General features: G+C 44.8%; 1 protein-coding gene across 1 annotated transcript in view; it reads right to left on the reverse strand.

Moving 5' to 3' along the window:
- The window catches only part of LOC135538028 (kelch-like protein 1), a 19,183-nt gene extending 6,398 nt beyond the window's left edge, over nt 1–12,785 (reverse strand). Inside the window, exons 1-2 of the mRNA XM_064964019.1 lie at nt 11,975–12,785; nt 7,557–7,733 (exon numbers count right to left, since the gene is read on the reverse strand). Coding sequence (XP_064820091.1) covers nt 7,557–7,733; nt 11,975–12,582 — 785 coding nt within the window. The 5' untranslated portion in view covers nt 12,583–12,785. The remainder of the gene's footprint in view (nt 1–7,556; nt 7,734–11,974) is intronic.
- Nucleotides 12,786–14,636: the final 1,851 nt, after the last annotated feature.

The following is a 14,636-nucleotide window of genomic DNA, read 5'->3' on the forward strand; positions in this document are numbered from 1 at the left end:
CATATTTCCCTCAGATTACACAGATCCACAAAGAATTCGAAAACAAATCCAATTTTGAAAAACTCCCATATCTACTGGGTGAAATTCCACAGTGTGCCATCAGAGCAGCAAGATTTGTGACCTGTTGCCACGAGAAAAGGGCAACCAGTGAAGAACACGCACCATTGTAAATACAACCCATATCTATGTTTATTTATTTTATCTTGTGTCCTTTACCATATGTACATTGTAAAAACACTGTATATATATATATATATATATATATATATATATATATATATAAAATATGACATTTGTAATGTCTATTGTTTTGAAACTTCTATATGTGTGAACTGTGTCTACTGTTAATTTTTATTGTTTATTTCACTTTATATATTATCTACCTTACTTGCTTTGGCAATGTTAACACATGTTACCCATGCCAATAAAGCCCCTTGAATTGAATTGAGAGAGAGAGAGAGAGAGAGAGAGAGAGAGACAGAGAGAGAGAGAGAGAGAGAGAGAGAGAGAGAGAGAGACAGAGAGACAGAGAGAGACAAGACCAGTCTGACAGGAAGGAAGGGAGGGGTATTCAGATGTTCAAACTACTATAATGGGACTTTCTCAGCACAGAGAGAGAAAGAGTGAGAAAGAAAGAGAGAGAGAAAAGAGAGATTTTTCAGAAGAGAGAATCTTGTTAGGCTAAAATCAGGCTTTCATCACGTACAAATATATTAGAAAATGTACTAATTGGGGGCAGAGATTTGTTCAATTTCGACACACGTCTTTCATTGTAGAGGAGCTTAGAAGGATGGAAGAGAGACACAGAGACAGAGAGGAAAGAAAGGACTTAAATGTTAAGACAATAAAAGGTTCTAAAACACTGACGGAATGAGATGCACCCTTCACAATAAAAGGTTCTAAAACACTGACGGAATGAGATGCACCCTTCACAATTAAAAGGTTCTAAAACACTGACGGAATGAGATGCACCCTTCACAATAAAAGGTTCTAAAACACTGACGGAATGAGATGCACCCTTCACAATAAAAGGTTCTAAAACACTGACGGAATGAGATGCACCCTTCACAATTAAAGGTTCTAAAACACTGACGGAATGAGATGCACCCTTCACAATAAAAGGTTCTAAAACACTGACGGAATGAGATGCACCCTTCACAATAAAAGGTTCTAAAACACTGACGGAATGAGATGCACCCTTCACAATAAAAGGTTCTAAAACACTGACGGAATGAGATGCACCCTTCACAATTAAAAAAGGTTCTAAAACACTGACGGAATGAGATGCACCCTTCACAATAAAAGGTTATAAAACATGTAAACCGAACATTCATTTGTAGAGGGTCTCCATAAAAAAATAAAGTTTTTAATTAAATATTTTCAGGTCGACACACCAGTTATGAGAGCAGTGGTTTTCAAACTTTTTCAAACTAAAATCAATCAACAATTCCTGCAATCAATCTATTCATAAAACGTCTCTGTGAGAATCAGATCCATGTACAGGACCAGTCAAAAGTTTGGACACAACTTCTCATTCGAGGGTGTTTATTTTTTTACATTCCACAAATCACCCGACCTCAACCCAACTGAGATGGTTTTGGGATGAGTTGGACCGCAGAGTGAAGGAAAAGCAGCCAGCAAGTGCTCAGCATGTGGGAACTCCTTCAAGAGTTGTTCGGAAAAAGCAGTCCGGGTGAAGCTGGTTGAGAGAATGCCAAGAGTGTGCAAAGCTGTCAAGGCAAAGGATGGCTACTTTGAAGAATGTCAAATATTTTGATTTCTTTAACATTTTTTTGGTTACTATATAATTCCATACGTGTTATTTCAAAGTTTTGATGTCTTCCCTATTATTCTAATGTAGAAAATAGTAAAAATAAAGAAAAACCCTTGAATGAGCAGGTGTGTCCACACTTTTGATTGGAACTGTGTGTGTGTGTATATATATATATATATATATATATATATATATACATATATACACACATATATATCTGTATGTCCCTCAGAAGAAAGGAGGGAGAGAGAGGGAGAGAGACAGAGACAGAGAGAAAGAGGGAGGAGAGAAAGAGAGAGAGAAAGAGAGGAGAGAAAGAAAGAGAGAGAGAGAAAGAATGGACTAATAATCTGAAATGAGGAAATAGAAATGACAGTTATGTTCCGTAGTACCAATATAGGACATCTGTCATCTATAGTTCCCCTTTACAATGAGATGCATTATGGGGGAAAAGAGGCCTGGTGTGTGTCTGGGTGTGACAGTGTAGGTCCGTCCCCCGACTAAAACACATCTGGGTCGACCGAGAGTCTTCTGTTCTGTATTTTTCAATATATAGACACATCTCATGTGTTTTAATTAAAAATACAAAAATACAAATATCACATTTCCATAAGTATTCAGACCCTTTAACTCAGTGCTTTGTTGATGCACCTTCGACAGTGATTACAGCCTCGAGTCTTCTTGGGTCTGACGCTACCAGATTGGCACACCTGTATTCGGGGAGTTACTCCCATTCTTCTCTGCAGATCCTCTCAAGCTCTGTCAGGTTGGATGGGGAACATCGCTGCACAGCTATTTTCAGGTCTCTCCAGAGATGTTCGATCGGGTTGAAGTCTGGGCTCCGGGCTGCGACACTGAAGGACATTCAGAGTCTTGTTCCCGAAGCCACTTGAGTTGTCTTGGTAACGTGCTTAAGGTCGTTTTCCTAGTGGAAGTTGAACCTTCGCCCCAGTCAGAGGTCCGGAGCAGGTTTTCATCAAGGATCCTTTCCCCTCAATCCTGATGAGTCTCCCCAGTCCCTGCTGCTGAAAAACAAACCCCACGGCCTCCTGCTGCCACCACCATGCTTCACTGTAGGGATGGTGCCAGGTTTCCTCCAGACGTGATGCTGCCACCACCATGCTTCACTGTAGGGATGGTGCCAGGTTTCCTCCAGACGTGATGCTGCCACCACCATGCTTCACTGTAGGGATGGTGCCAGGTTTCCTCCAGACGTGACGCTTGGCGTTCAGGCCAAAGAGTTCAATCTGTTGTCATGACGTTGGCCAGTTGGTCAGGTTTATGACCCCCATAAATACCTTCCCCCCCCCCTTTCCTCTCTCTCTCCTAACCAGTTGAAAATATGCTAAATATGTACTTAAAGAATATTATGACAGACCAGTTGTCGTCTGAGACATTATTACTGATGATAGGACAACAAACTGTATCTTGGAAAGTCTACACATTCTAGTTATCAGATTCACATGGAATTGTTGTGCCACCTAAATGTTTAAATATGAAACTATTTGTGAAAAGATTAAATGTAATTTTAGCTTCTAAATGCGAGAATTGTTTCCATAAGGTCAATTCTGTTCACTCCGTGGCCCCGCCCAAGTGAACAGACATTGGTTGTAAACTATGAAACACACCCTTCTCTCCCCACTACATAAGCCCCTATTAACGAAATTAACATTTGTGTTCCCGGGGACATGAGGACGACGGTCAATGGGGCTAATATCAAACTACAGAACTAAGCAAACTTCAGCGTGAGCTTCAAGTATGGCAACTTGGTATGAACTTTAAAAACTTTTATTCACTAAAGAAGTGATACCTCCTAGCCGTTGAGTTCGCAGCAGAAGCTGCTGTAAACGCGGACTAGGAAAGGACGGACAAAGTATCTCTTCTACCAAACACACGACGGTACTACAACGCATCCGTTCTACCAGACATTCTTCAAAAGGACTGGAAGATCTCTGTTGGCCAACATGGCCTTCCATCTACGACCAACCTACTGAAGCAGCGCTCAGAGTAAATATTTATTGCATTTTCCCTTTTTTCCAAAATGGGCGGTTATTTCGAATGCATAAGATTCTGTATTTACGATAGCATAGCTTCATGAGGTCCGATCAGAGACCAAATTCCAGTTGTTCCTCAGTCTTCCCGCTCTTTCACTCAAACCCAACCCCCCCTTGTTTTGTGTAACCAGCAGTCATATCTGTTCCGTCCACTAGGGATTTTATGACATTAGTAATCAGTGTATGACCCATCCTGTGTAATTATGTGTGACTGTTTAGGTATTTAAATAAATGAAACCAAATGTTGTATTGCTGATTCAAATTGTTAGCCAGCAAAGACACGGCATTAGGTTTCATCAGACCAGAGAAAATGGTTTCTCATGGTCTGAGAGTCTTTAGGTGCCTTTTGGCAAACTCCAAGCGGGCTGTCATGTGTCTTTTACTGAGGAGTGGCTTCCATCTGGCCACTCTACCATGAAGGTCTGATTGGTGGAGTCCTTCTGGAAAATTCTCCCATCTCTACAGAGGAACTCTGGAGCTCTGTCAGAGTGACCATTGGGTTCTTGGTCACCTCCCTGACCAAGGCCTTTCTCTCTGATTGGTCAGTGTGGCCGGGCAACCAGATCTTATTAGAAGAGTTTTAGTGGTTCCAAAACGTCTTCCATTTCAGAATGATGGAGGCCACTGTGTTCTTGGTCACCTCCCTGACCAAGGCCTTTCTCTCTGATTGGTCAGTGTGGCTGGGCAACCAGATCTTATTAGAAGAGTTTTAGTGGTTCCAAACGTCTTCCATTTCAGAATGATGGAGGCCACTGTGTTCTTGGTCACCTCCCTGACCAAGGCCTTTCTCTCTGAATGGTCAGTGTGGCTGGGCAACCAGATCTTATTAGAAGAGTTTTAGTGGTTCCAAACGTCTTCCATTTCAGAATGATGGAGGCCACTGTGTTCTTGGTCACCTCCCTGACCAAGGCCTTTCTCTCTGATTGGTCAGTGTGGCTGGGCAACCAGATCTTATTAGAAGAGTTTTAGTGGTTCCAAACGTCTTCCATTTCAGAATGATGGAGGCCACTGTGTTCTTGGTCACCTCCCTGACCAAGGCCTTTCTCTCTGATTGGTCAGTGTGGCTGGGCAACCAGATCTTATTAGAAGAGTTTTAGTGGTTCCAAACGTCTTCCATTTCAGAATGATGGAGGCCACTGTGTTCTTGGTCACCTCCCTGACCAAGGCCTTTCTCTCTGATTGGTCAGTGTGGCCGGGCAACCAGATCTTATTAGAAGAGTTTTAGTGGTTCCAAACGTCTTCCATTTCAGAATGATGGAGGCCACTGTGTTCTTGGTCACCTCCCTGACCAAGGCCTTTCTCTCTGATTGGTCAGTGTGGCCGGGCAACCAGATCTTATTAGAAGAGTTTTAGTGGTTCCAAAACGTCTTCCATTTCAGAATGATGGAGGCCACTGTGTTCTTGGGGACCTTCAGTGCCGCAGACATTTGTTGGTACCCTTCAATCCTGTGTCGAGGCTCTTCGACCTCTTGGGTTTTTGCTCTGACCTGCTCTGTCAACTGTGGGACCTTATATAGACAGGTGTGTGCCTTTCCAAAATCATGTCCAAATCAATTCAATTTACCACATGTGGAGTCCAATAAATTTGTAGAAACATCTCAAGGGTGATTAATGGAAACAGGATGCACCTGAGCTCAATTTCGAGTCTCATAGCAAAGGGTCTGAATACTTATGCAAATAAGGTATTTCTGTTTTTTTTTATTTTTAATAGATTTGCACAAAAAAATAGGGTCTGAGTCCTTTCCCGAAGACACTGTAAAATCAAAACAGGAGGCATGTTCACTGGAGGTAAAAGGGGGAAGTCAGATGTGGAATAAATGTGAATAGTTAAAAATAGAAGATAAAGCTGTGCTGATTACAAATGTCATTTATATATATAATTATACGTGCGTGTGTGCGCGTGTGTGTGTGTGTGTGTGTGTGCGCGTGCGTGTGTGTACAGTTTTAGTCAGAAGTTTACATACACCTTAGCCAAATACATTTCAAAACTCAGTTGTTTTTCACAATTCCTGACATTTAATCCTAGTACAAATTCCCTGTTTTAGGCCAGTTAGGATCACCACTTTACATTTACATTTACATTTAAGTCATTTAGCAGACGCTCTTATCCAGAGCGACTTACAAATTGGTGAATTCACCTTCTGACATCCAGTGGAACAGCCACTTTACAATAGTGTATCTAAATCATTAAGGGGGGGGGTGGGGGTGGTGAGAAGGATTACTTATCTTATCCTAGGTATTCCTTGAAGAGGTGGGGTTTCAGGTGTCTCCGGAAGGTGGTGATTGACTCTATTGACTCTACGATTGACTCTACTTTATTTTAAGAATGTGAAATGCCAGAATAATAGTAGAGAGAATTATTTATTTCAGCTTGTATTTCTTTCATCACATTCCCAGTGGGTCAGAAGTTTACATACATTCCAATTAGTATTTGGTAGCATTGCCTTTAAATGATTTAACTTGGGTCAAACGTTTCTGGTTGCCTTCCACAAGCTTCCCACAATAAGTTGGGTGAATTTTGGCCCGTTCATCCTGACAGAGCTGGTGTAACTGAGTCAGGTTTGTAGGCCTCCTTGTTCGCACACACACTTTTCAGTTCTTCCCATACATTATCTATAGGATTGAGATCAGGGCTTTGTGATGGCCACTCCAATACCTGGACTTTGTTGTTATTAAGCCATTTTGCCACAGCTTTGGAAGTATACTTGGGGTCATTGTCCATTTGGAAGACACATTTGTGACCAAGCTTTAACTTCCTGACTGATGTATTGAGATGTTGCTTCAATAGATCCACATAATTTTCCTTCCTCGTGATGCCATTTATTTTGTGAAGTGCACCAGTCCCTCCTGCAGCAAAGCACCCCCACAACATGATGCTGCCACCCCCGTGCTTCACAGTTGGGATGGTGTTCTTCGGGTGTAATTAGCCTCCCCCTTTTCCTCCAAACATAACAATGGTCATTATGGCCAAACAGTTCTATTTTTGAAAAAAAAAAAAAAGTACGATCTTTGTCCCCATGTGCAGTTGCAAAGCGTAGTCTTGCTTTTTTATGACGGTTTTGGAGCAGTGGCTTCTTCCTTGCTGAGCGGCTTCTTCCTTGCTGAGCGGCCTTTCAGGTTATGTCGATATAGGACTCGTTCTACTGTGGATATAGATACTTTTGTACCTGTTTCCTCCAGCATCTTCACAAGGTCCTTTGCTGCTGTTCTGGGATTGATTTGCACTTTTCGCACCAAAGTACGTTCATCTCTAGGAGACAGAACACGTCTCCGTCCTGAGCAGTATGACGGCTGCGTGGTCCCATGGTGTTTATACTTGTATACTATTGTTTGTACAGATGAACGTGGTACCTTCAGGTGTTTTGGAAAATGCTCTGAAGGATGAACCAGACTTGTGGAGGTCTACAAATGTTTTTCCTGAGGTCTTGGCTGATTTCTTTTGATTTTCCCATGATGTCAAGCAAAGAGGCACTGAGTTTGAAGGTTGGCCTTGAAATACATCCACAGGTACACCTCCGATTGACTCAAATGATGTCAATTAGACACCATTTTCTGGAATGTTCCAAGCTGTTTCAAAGGCACATTCAACTATGTAAACTTCTGACCCATTGGAATTGTGATACAGTGAATTATAAAATGAAATAATCTGTCTGTAAACAACTGTTGGAAAAATGACTTGTGTCACAAAGTAAAGACTCCAACTGTGTGTGTGTGTGTGTGTGTGTTACCTGTGAGCAGGTATCCTCCTGTCCCCTGCCACCAGAGTGACGTCACACAGCTGTTTGGTTCGAAGGTAGGTCTCCATCCTGCTGAAGGTCAGGTCTGCGTGTGCGTGAGCCGTGTACACACACTCGTCGGGGGACACACATGGCTCCATCGACACACATGAGGACAGCGTTGCGCTGCTGTTGGAAGACCCACACACACACACACACACACACACACACACACACACAATGTATTTTATTGACTTTGTTTAACTAGTGTTCACCTGCGAGAGGAAGACGAGATGTACACACCATCACACACACACACTTTCAAGATAGTGTTTTAATTGCACTGAGCCAGAATGGCTCCCAGTTTCTCCATATCTTTACCAACACAAGGGAAACTGAGCAGAGCACTGAGCCAAAATGGCTCCCAGTTTCTCCATATCTTTACCAACACAAGGGAAACTGAGCAGAGCACTGAGCCAAAATGGCTCCCAGTTTCTCCATATCTTTACCAACACAAGGGAAACTGAGCAGAGCACTGAGCCAAAATGGCTCCCAATTTCTCCATATCTTTACCAACACAAGGGAAACTGAGCAGAGCACTGAGCCAAAATGGCTCCCAGTTTCTCCATATCTTTACCAACACAAGGGAAACTGAGCAGAGCACTGAGCCAGACTGGCTCCCAGTTTCTCCATATCTTTACCAACACAAGGGAAACTGAGCAGAGCACTGAGCCAGAATGGCTTTGACACATTATTCAGTAGTGGCAGTATGGAAGACAAAACGGATCTTGGCTAGTCTGTCATCTGTGGGTGAGTCATTGTGAGTGAATAAGTGTGTGTGTGTGTGTGTGTGTGTGTGTGTGTGTGTGTCTTTAGCTCTGAGAGCGAGAGAGAAAGATGTAGAGAGAGAGAGGGAGAGAGAGATTCATGGCGAAAGAGAGAGAGCGAGACATGGCGAGAGAGAAACTTCTGTATGTGTGATGTCTACTGTTAATTTTTATTGTTTATTATCTACCTTACTTGCTTTGGCAATGTTAACACATGTTTCCCATGCCAATAAATCCCCTGAATTGAATTGAGAGAGAGAGAGAGAGACATGGCGACAGAGACAGAGAGAGAGAGAGACACATGGCGAGAGAGAGAGAGAGAGAGAGAGACAGAGAGAGACAGAGAGAGAGAGAGACAGAGAGAGAGACAGAGAGAGAGACAGAGAGAGAGACAGAGAGAGAGAGACACATGGCGAGAGACAGAGACACACAGAGACAGAGAGACACATGGCGAGAGAGAGAGAGGGAGAGAGAGAGAGACAGAGAGAGACAGAGAGAGACAGAGAGAGAGAGAGACAGAGAGAGAGACAGAGAGAGAGACAGAGAGAGAGAGAGAGACACATGGCGAGAGACAGAGACACACAGAGACAGAGAGACACATGGCGAGAGAGAGAGAGAGAGAGACATGGCGAGAGAGAGAGAGAGAGAGAGAGACACATGGCGAGAGAGAGAGAGAGAGAGAGAGACACATGGCGAGAGAGACAGAGAGAGAGAGAGAGGGAGAGACATACATTCACAGATTCAGACTTGATTCCTTTAGAAGCACAACTCATCCATAAGACTGGGATATACATTCACAGATTCTTTGTAGAAGCACCTCTGTCATTTATGTTAGTGTTGTGGAGTAACATCAAAAATGTGGTGAATGACGAGGGGTGTGAGTACCGTTTGAAGGACTGTATACATTGAGAATACAAAACGTTAAGACGAGGGGTGTGAGTACTGTCTGAAGGACTGTATACACTGAGAATACAAAACGTTAGGAACACCTGCTCTCTCTCTACATGACAGACTGACCAGGTGAAAACTATGATCCCTTACCTGTTAAATCCACTTCAATCAGTGTAGATGAAGGAGAGGAGACATGTAGATGAAGGGGAGGAGACATGTAGATGAAGGGGAGGAGACATGTAGATGAAGGGGAGGAGACATGTAGATGAAGGGGAGGAGACATGTAGATGAAGGGGAGGAGACATGTAGATGAAGGGGAGGAGACGGGTTAAAGAAGGATTTTATATCATAACTCCAAGACATGCTAACCTCTCACCATTACAATAACAGGCGGGAGTTAGCATTTTATATCATACCACCAAGACATGCTAACCTCTCACCATTACAATAACAGGCGGGAGTTAGCATTTTATATCATACCACCAAGACATGCTAACCTCTCACCATTACAATAACAGGGGAGGTTAGCATTTTATATCATACCCCCAAGACATGCTAACCTCTCACCATTACAATAACAGGCGGGAGTTAGCATTTTATATCATACCCCCCAAGACATGCTAACCTCTCACCATTACAATAACAGGCGGGAGTTAGCATTTTATATCATACCACCAAGACATGCTAACCTCTCACCATTACAATAACAGGCGGGAGTTAGCATTTTATATCATACCCCCAAGACATGCTAACCTCTCACCATTACAATAACAGGCGGGAGTTAGCATTTTATATCATACCCCCCAAGACATGCTAACCTCTCACCATTACAATAACAGGGGAGGTTAGCATTTTATATCATACCACCAAGACATGCTAACCTCTCACCATTACAATAACAGGAGAGGTTAGCATTTTATATCATACCACCAAGACATGCTAACCTCTCACCATTACAATAACAGGGGAGGTTAGCATTTTATATCATAACTCCAAGACATGCTAACCTCTCACCATTACAATAACAGGGGAGGTTAGCATTTTATATCATACCACCAAGACATGCTAACCTCTCACCATTACAATAACAGGGGAGGTTAGCATTTTATATCATACCCCCAAGACATGCTAACCTCTCACCATTACAATAACAGGCGGGAGTTAGCATTTTATATCATACCCCCCAAGACATGCTAACCTCTCACCATTACAATAACAGGCGGGAGTTAGCATTTTATATCATACCCCCCAAGACATGCTAACCTCTCACCATTACAATAACAGGGGAGGTTAGCATTTTATATCATACCACCAAGACATGCTAACCTCTCACCATTACAATAACAGGGGAGGTTAGCATTTTATATCATACCACCAAGACATGCTAACCTCTCACCATTACAATAACAGGGGAGGTTAGCATTTTATATCATAACTCCAAGACATGCTAACCTCTCACCATTACAATAACAGGAGAGGTTAGCATTTTATATCATACCACCAAGACATGCTAACCTCTCACCATTACAATAACAGGGGAGGTTAGCATTTTATATCATACCTCCAAGACATGCTAACCTCTCACCATTACAATAACAGGGAGGGGTTAGCATTTTATATCATACCACCAAGACATGCTAACCTCTCACCATTACAATAACAGGCGGGAGTTAGCATTTTATATCATACCCCCAAGACATGCTAACCTCTCACCATTACAATAACAGGGGAGGTTAGCATTTTATATCATACCCCAAGACATGCTAACCTCTCACCGTTACAATAACAGGCGGGAGTTAGCATTTTATATCATACCACCAAGACATGCTAACCTCTCACCATTACAATAACAGGGGAGGTTAGCATTTTATATCATACCCCCAAGACATGCTAACCTATATACGGTAGACCTACAGAGGGCCTCCTGTATACGGTAGACCCACAGAGGGCCTCCTATATACGGTAGACCCACAGAGGGCCTCCTATATACGGTAGACCCACAGAGGGCCTCCTATATACGGTAGACCCACAGAGGGCCTCCTATATACGGTAGACCCACAGAGGGCCTCCTATATACGGTAGACCCACAGAGGGCCTCCTATATACGGTAGACCCACAGAGGGCCTCCTATATACGGTAGACCCACAGAGGGCCTCCTATATACGGTAGACCCACAGAGGGCCTCCTATATACGGTAGACCCACAGAGGGCCTCCTATATACGGTAGACCCACAGAGGGCCTCCTATATACGGTAGACCCACAGAGGGCCTCCTATATACGGTAGACCCACAGAGGGCCTCCTATATACGGTAGACCCACAGAGGGCCTCCTATATACGGTAGACCTACAGAGGGCCTCCTATATACGGTAGACCTACAGAGGGCCTCCTATATACGGTAGACCTATGTTGAATGCTGCTTGCTATACAAAGTTGATCATTCAGTAAAAATCTATAGAGAATTTAACTTTGTACAAAAAGTAGGCTACCTAACAGAAAGTAGGCTACCTAACAGAAAGTAGGCTACCTAACAGAAAGTAGGCTACCTAACAGAAAGTAGGCTACCTAACAGAAAGTAGGCTACCTAACAGAAAGTAGGCAGGCTAACAGAAAGTAGGCAGGCTAACAGAAAGCTAACCGAAAGTTAGCCGAAACACAGACCTACGTTAAAGCACCGAGAGGAGACAACAAGCCCAACTCATTCTCCTCCTACCTGCAGGAGCTGGAGGCAGTGTCGTCGCGGTTATTATTTCTCTCGGTTCCCGTCAGACCCGTCTCCTCTTCAGCCACGGGAACAGACGCCTCCGGTACCGCGGGTTGGAGGAGCGATGAGCCGTCCCCGGGGCGCTCTGTGTCCGTTACCGGCCGAGAGTGAGAGACAGACAACCGGGTGACCCACTCCGGTTGGCTGAAGGACCGCGGACATGAGGAATGTCCAGCTGCCGTGGCTGCAAACGCTGTTACCGGGAGGTGATCAGTGGGACTCCCAGCATAATTATCCGTAAACGTTCTGTTATTGGCGTTGCATGAACTATTACCACTACAACTACCGTTACCGCTCGTTCCAACAGCTACTATGCAGTCATTTCCTGTTCTGGTGCCGTTACCGGTTCCGTTACTGGTAGAACAGACACTAACAGAGGGGCTCTGGTTCTCTCCGGGGCTGGCCCCTGCTTCTCTCCCGGTAAAGAAGTCTCCTAGCGGGGGGTTGTGGTGCGCGGGAACAGCCGGGTGACCGAACCACCTCCATCGGCTCCGGAGAATCTGCTTCACATCGAAGTCCTTCCGCAGAGAAGAGGAGCTGGAGCCGCTGGTTGACATTCAGGCTCGGGAGACCGGGAGAAATGTCCCGGAGCTCGTACCTAGTTAACGTCGCTTACTGTACTACAGCTCTCTTTGAACCTCCGCGGTTACAACTGAGGAAGGGAGACTTGAGGAGAAGACGGAGAGAGAACGGAGGCAGCACAGCACTCCGTTCTGTTTACAAAAGAACACGGTGGAGGAGTTCTCCTCTCCCTCCTATGCTGGTGCTCACCGACAACACACACACACACACACACACACCCTCTCTCTCTCCCTCCACGTTGCAACGAGCACAACGGAGCTCGTAATTGGGCCACCATCTCTGTGTGTGTAAAATTACCACCTCCACATAACACACACAGTTCTTCATCCATACGAAAGGGGAATTTATTGTGTCAAACGATTTATGCACAAACCAGGCAACATTTTACACATATGGAAAATAGAATATTCTGGTGGTATAGGACAATAAGGTGTGTGTGTGTGTTAGGCATTAATTATTCTCTCATCTAATGAATTGGAGAGCAATGAGGAGAGGGACACTGTCTCTCTGGAGAGCAATGAGGCGAGGGACACTGTCTCTCTGGAGAGCAATGAGGCGAGGGACACTGTCTCTCTGGAGAGCAATGAGGAGAGGGACACTGTCTCTCTGGAGAGCAATGAGGAGAGGGACACTGTCTCTCTGGAGAGCAATGAGGAGAGGGACACTGTCTCTCTGGAGAGCAATGAGGAGATGGACACTGTCTCTCTGGAGAGCAATGAGGAGATGGACACTGTCTCTCTGGAGAGCAATGAGGAGATTGGACACTGTCTCTCTGGAGAGCAATGAGGAGATTGGACACTGTCTCTCTCATCTAATGAACTGGAGAGCAATGAGGAGAGGGACACTTTCTGGAGAGCAATGAGGAGATGGACACTGTCTCTCTGGAGAGCAATGAGGAGATGGACACTGTCTCTCTGGAGAGCAATAAGGCGATGGACACTGTCTCTCTGGAGAGCAATGAGGAGATGGACACTGTCTCTCTGGAGAGCAATGAGGAGATGGACACTGTCTCTCTGGAGAGCAATGAGATCTCTCATCTAATGAACTGGACCCTACAGAGGGACCCTACAGAGGGACCCTACAGAGGGACCAAAGTAACCCTAAAGTGTGTCCTTAGAACCAACTGAGAAGAACTCTGTCTGTTCCTCATCTCCTCTCTCCATCTCCATTGCAGCATTCCCAGAGATTGTTAATGACTGAGTGGATCCCCGAGGACCAATTATCTTGGCCATGTTCTGTTATAATCTCCACCCGGCACAGCCAGAAGAGGACTGGCCACCCCACATAGCCTGGTTCCTCTCTAGGTTTCTTCCTAGGTTCTGGCCATTCTAGGGAGTTTTTCCGAGCCACCGTGCTTCTACACCTGCATTGCTTGCTGTTTGGGGTTTTAGGCTGGGTTTCTGTACAGCACTTTGAGATATCAGCTGATGTAAGAAGGGCTTTATAAATACATTTGATTGATTGATTGATTGATCACATCCCTTCACTTCCCTCTCTTCCCCGAGGACCCATCCCGTTTCTTCTCCGAGGACCCATCCCATTTCTTCCCCGAGGACCCATCCCATTTCTTCCCCGAGGACCCATCCCATTTCTTCCCCGAGGACCCATCCCATTTCTTTCCCGAGGACCCATCCCATTTCTTTCCCGAGGACCCATCCCATTTCTTCCCCGAGGACCCATCCCATTTCTTCCCCGAGGACCCATCCCAGTTCTTCCGAGGACCCATCCCATTTCTTCCCCGAGGACCCATCCCATTTCTTCTCCGAGGACCCATCCCATTTCTTCCCCGAGGACCCATCCCATTTCTTCCCCGAGGACCCATCCCATTTCTTCTCCGAGGACCCATCCCATTTCTTCCGAGGACCCATCCCATTTCTTCTCCGAGGACCCATCCCATTTCTTCTCCGAGGACCCATCCCATTTCTTCTCCGAGGACCCATCCCATTTCTTCTCCGAGGACCCATCCCATTTCTTCTCCGAGGACCCATCCCATTTCTTCCCCGAGGACCCATCCCATCCGCACCGCAGG

The sequence above is a fragment of the Oncorhynchus masou genome, unplaced genomic scaffold, assembly GCF_036934945.1.
Source record: "Oncorhynchus masou masou isolate Uvic2021 unplaced genomic scaffold, UVic_Omas_1.1 unplaced_scaffold_894, whole genome shotgun sequence".
NCBI lineage: Eukaryota > Metazoa > Chordata > Actinopteri > Salmoniformes > Salmonidae > Oncorhynchus > Oncorhynchus masou.